Source organism: Erythranthe guttata, chromosome 13 (genome assembly GCF_056151865.1).
Source record: "Erythranthe guttata isolate IM_541 chromosome 13, IM_541, whole genome shotgun sequence".
Taxonomy (NCBI): domain Eukaryota; kingdom Viridiplantae; phylum Streptophyta; class Magnoliopsida; order Lamiales; family Phrymaceae; genus Erythranthe; species Erythranthe guttata.
The window spans coordinates 4,905,732-4,910,729 of record NC_142545.1 but is presented as its reverse complement, the minus strand read 5'-3'; the positions used below and the strand labels follow the sequence as shown (position 1 = coordinate 4,910,729).

The window sequence follows — 4,998 nt, the reverse complement described above, 5'->3', positions numbered from 1 at the left end:
ACCAGGAAAAATAATTGACCACCTTATATACATAATTGCCTCATCATTACCAACATCCTCTCTGTAGGGTTTTCATTTCTATTTTTTCAGACAAACAAAACACAAATCAGGAGCAGCAGCTTTTCTCTTACGCGCCGTCGTAGCTTTGTCTCCATCCCCACCGTAAAACCCTTCCAACTTTCCGACCACCTTAAGAAAAGCAAAAAAAAACAGAAGCAGCCATGAAAACTGATCTTGAATTCCAAACCAGCAGAAATGGCGGCGCCGGCCAAGATCCAACGGAGGAAGAAGACCAGCAACCCCAACAACAAGTGGTGGCGGCGGCGGTGGCAGAACCACCAACCGATCTCGATTCGATTCCAGACGGCATCCTCGAAGAGATCTTCACACGGGTACCGGCGAAAACAGTGTTCTGCTGCATGGCCGTCAACACAAAATGGCTGTCAATCTTGGACAACAGAACATTCTTCAAGAGGCACCACTCTCTCTCATCGGCCCGACCGCTCGTGGTTTTCAGCGACCCGTCGGGCCGAAGATCGAACCGGGTTCTCCACCTCTACGAGGGCCGGGCTATACCCGATTACCGACCCATGCCGGCCCGTAGCCTCGGCACCCGAATCGACTTTCCAGATATGGCGAGAGGCCGGTGCACGTTCCTTCACGGCGTGAATTCTTTCGTCACCTCGTGTAAGGGTTTGGTCTGCTGGGCGACTCACCGTGGGGCGGGCGACGTCGTCCTTTCGAACCCGATCACGGGCGAGTACGTGTTGGCCAACGCCCACGCGCGTGGGATGAACAGCCTCAGAGAGCTGGCTTCGGTTTTCGTGGGCGTCGGGTATAGCCGGGAGACGAAGACTTTCGAGCTCTTGAAAATGATTCTCGCGTTGGAAGACGACCCCGTCGACTACTCCATGGTTTGGTATCCGGAGCTCCTCGCTCTGGGTGGCAACTCATGGAGGCCCGCCGGTGAGGCTCTACAATTCGATTTTTCTCTGATGATTTACAATTTGGTCAACGTTGACGACGGAACCATATACTGGAGGTACAAAGACGATTCCTCGATTTGCACCTTCGATTTCGACCGGACCCTCTTCCGTGTCGTGCACCTACCCGACTTCGAGGGTCCGGTTCTCAAAACAGTTAGTTTGGGAGTGTTGGACGACACTCTATGCGCGTCATTCGCTTCTCCTGACAATACCTATCTGGAGTTGTGGTCGGCTAAGACGATTGACAACTGTGGGGCCCGTGGTGTAGAGACGGCTTGGAAGATGCTTCACCGTATACGTATCAATACTTCGACGGCTATGCTTGAAAATAACGGTAGGGTTTGGAATAGGGGTGCGTATCGACCGGTAATGCATGTGGAAAACAATAAGATACTGATGCATCGGAGGACCAATTTCCGTTTGTACGATGTCGTGACGGGGAGCGAGACTGTGTTCCCTCTTGTGGAGGACATAAACGATAATGACGAGGATGCTGACGAGGATGATGACGATGATGATGATGGGCATCCGGTCGCCGTGCAAGTGGTTTCTCTTGTACCCAGCATTATTTGCCTGAAGGAGACGTTGAACATACAGGAAGGCAACATTAGGGTTTTGCGCACCGAATCGAGGTAATTCATTTCGATTTAATGAATAATTTTCTATTAAAGTAGCATTGCCTGATTGCCTGATTGAGCTACTGAATCATATATATATATATATATATATATATATATATATATATATATATATATATATATATATATATATATATATATATATATATATATATATATATATATATGTGTGAAAATATTTCATGTTCTATATATGTGGATTTGATGTGCATTGTTTTCACATGTTGAATGAATATCAAGTGAAGCTTAGTTCCTATATATATTCACTATTTTATGTAAATTTTCGAACATTTTAATTTTTTTTTTCGTTAGATGGCGAATAATCTATGCAAATGTTCTAGTTTCCAAATATGATTTTTCCTATATCTTCTGGTATTTGAATATAAATGAACGAATGTGTTAATTATAGAATGAATAGTAATAGAAATTTAATCATGGTCTTCCATATTAGGAAATTAGAAGATTAAATGAGTAGTTAAGACGTAAAAGAAAGTAAAACGCCTAACACTTTCAATGCTCGTAAAGCAGAATAATATACGTCTCTTTTTAAATCGTTTACCACATTTCTATCACAAAATACTAAATAAAGAGAATTGGATGTATTATGTAGGAGGACAACAAGAAGACAAGGTGCCAGATTTAGAGGTATCTCAGCGTCAACAGGCGAAAGCTCCCGACGACGGAGTTATAAAAGAAGACGAGGGTGAACCATACCACCAAGTGGTTCAGTTTTTTATTTATAATATTACAACTTATTAACATTGTTTTTTGAATTTTACTTATTGTGAAAACTATATCATTAAATTTATTGTTAGAATTAAAAACTTCTGCATATATGTTTGTTTATGAGTGTAACACCTTCATTTTACGTTTTCATGGTTACACAAAAGGTGAAAGTTGTCGATGTGGGACTAAGTATTAATATCTTAGTTCAACGTAGGAGTGTGGACGATGTGCATGTTGTGTGCGTATTTGTATATAGAAAATAAATTAAATAAAATAGTGACGCCTGGATGAATGGTTGGAGAAAAATTCAGATGCAGGCGGATAATTCAGAAATGGTGACGATTTTCAAGAACACGCGGCTCTTCTTCTCTACAGAATCAAGACTTGATAGTTCGTATTCAAAAACCCTTACAAAAGGATTGGGAAGTGCAACTTCTACACGTATATAGAGAAGTGAATGTGTGATAGCTGACCATCTAGCAAACATGGCTTTTGATCAGAATGACAGAGTACTTTGGTACGACAACCCCTAGGCGAGCGTCGGGCTCCTTTTGTTGGGTGATAGTTCTAGCGTTTTTTACTCTAGGATGATTGCTTTGTAACTTATTTATTTTTCTTCTTCGTAAAAATTATGTTTATACTAGAGGGAGAATTACATTTTTTGTCCCTCATGTTTGGCCTGATTCTACTTTTGCTCCCCGTTGTTCCAAAGTGAACAGAGTTCACCTCCAAGGTTCAATTTTAAACACTCTCGGTCGACTCCGTTACATGCTCATTTGCAAGTAACGAAAAAAAAAACTATAATTTGGGGCCAAAATTGAAATTTAAAATTTCTTTGGGGCAGGAAAATAATTAGAAATTTTAAAAATACTACTTCTAATTATTTGTTTAATAATATTATGTATAAATGAAATTTGTTTGGTTAATTTTTTTATTAATTAAAAAATTAATTATATGCAGTTAATTAAAAATAAATATTACGTTTACAAATAAATATAAATACAACTGTAAAATGATTATAATAATTGTATAATTAATATTTATAAATTATTAATCGTCATATTCACTATTATTAAAATTTAAAATCTCCACTAATAACAAATAACAAATGTTATATATATATATATATATATATATATATATATATATATATATATATATATATATATATATATATATATATATATATATATATATATATATATATATATATATATATATATATATATATATATATATGTATATATATAATATAAAAAAATTATGTCAACCCGTGTAATTTAAAAGAAGGATTGAATTTTGAATTTTTTTGACTCGGTATGGAGAAAATATGTGGGTATCTTTAAATATTTTATTTGATCAAGAAAAAATATGTGGGTATCATCTATATGTAACATTTATATTGACTATTTAATATAGCATATTATATATATATATATATATATATATATATATATATATATATATATATATATATATATATATATATATATATATATATATATATATATATATATATATATATATATATATATATATATATATATATATATATATATATATATCAAGGTTGTAAAAAGCGGTAATCGGGTCCGAGTCGGTCAGGCACCGACTCACGATTAATCGGTGCGGCGGTGATTAATCGGTGATAAATCGGAAATAAATCGGTTTTGAAAATTTAATATAATATATTTGTAGATATTATTTATAAATACTCAAAACATAGATAAAAAAATATTTAAACATAGTTATATCTCCATCATGTATATATTCTAATAACATAATAAAAGTTTAATAATAATAAGATTATAATACATAAATATCCTTATAAAATATAAATAAAAAGGCAATTTTTTTTGAATTTACATACATTCTTGGCATACATTATTAGTTCTTTAACAATAATAATTAACATAAACAAAATCAAGCATAAACTCCTTTTTTAATTAAAATTCCAACTTTTATTTTGATTTAGATAAAAAAAATGATTTTTGACCGATTTTTTGCCGATTTTTGCCACCGAAGTTTGACCCGCCTTAAAGGTTTGACCGTCTCGGACCGCCTCGGACCGCCTCAGACCGCATTGGACCGCCTCAAACCGCCTCACAAGCAAAAAACCGATTTTTCAAACCTTTACACTAAAATCGTAAAGGTTTTGGATCGCCTGCGCCTCGGCGACCGATTAATCGGCCGCCTCGGCCGATTTTTAGAACATATATATATATATATATATATATATATATATATATATATATATATATATATGGGCATATTACAAATAAGCCCATCAGTGGGTACTTATTCATAAAGAGATCCAGACAATAATCTCCTTTATCAATAAGTCCACACATGGTCCAGATTTTTGTAAAGGACTAAAATAACCCCTCTTACTTTAATATGCTCCAATTTCATCCTTAACTTAATTTAACTTCCATTTGACCCCAAATTTCACAAATTATTCAATTTTGACCCAAAACTTTTTTTTTTCACAAAAATTTTTTTTTTCAAAAACTTTTTTTTCCCGCCGGATTCCGGCGGTCAACGCCGGACTCCGGCGTTGACTTTTTTATTTTTTATTTTTTTTTTTTTTCTTTCTTCCAGATTTTTTTTTCCGGATTCCGGCGTTGACTTTTTTTTTTTTCTTTTTT

At 35.0% G+C, this 4,998-nt stretch overlaps 1 protein-coding gene across 1 annotated transcript; it reads left to right on the top strand.

Annotated features, from left to right (window-relative positions):
- Positions 1-221: 221 nt before the first annotated feature.
- Positions 222-1,622, top strand: LOC148765736 (putative F-box protein At4g17780). The gene has a single exon (XM_088812319.1). The coding sequence runs from the start codon at positions 222-224 to the stop codon at positions 1,620-1,622; it is 1,401 nt and encodes a 466-aa protein (XP_088668445.1).
- Positions 1,623-4,998: the final 3,376 nt, after the last annotated feature.

Coding starts and splice junctions, on each gene's coding strand:
- LOC148765736 (XM_088812319.1), top strand. CDS start 222: ATGAAAACTGATCTTGAATTCCAAACCAGCAGAAATGGCGGCGCCGGC.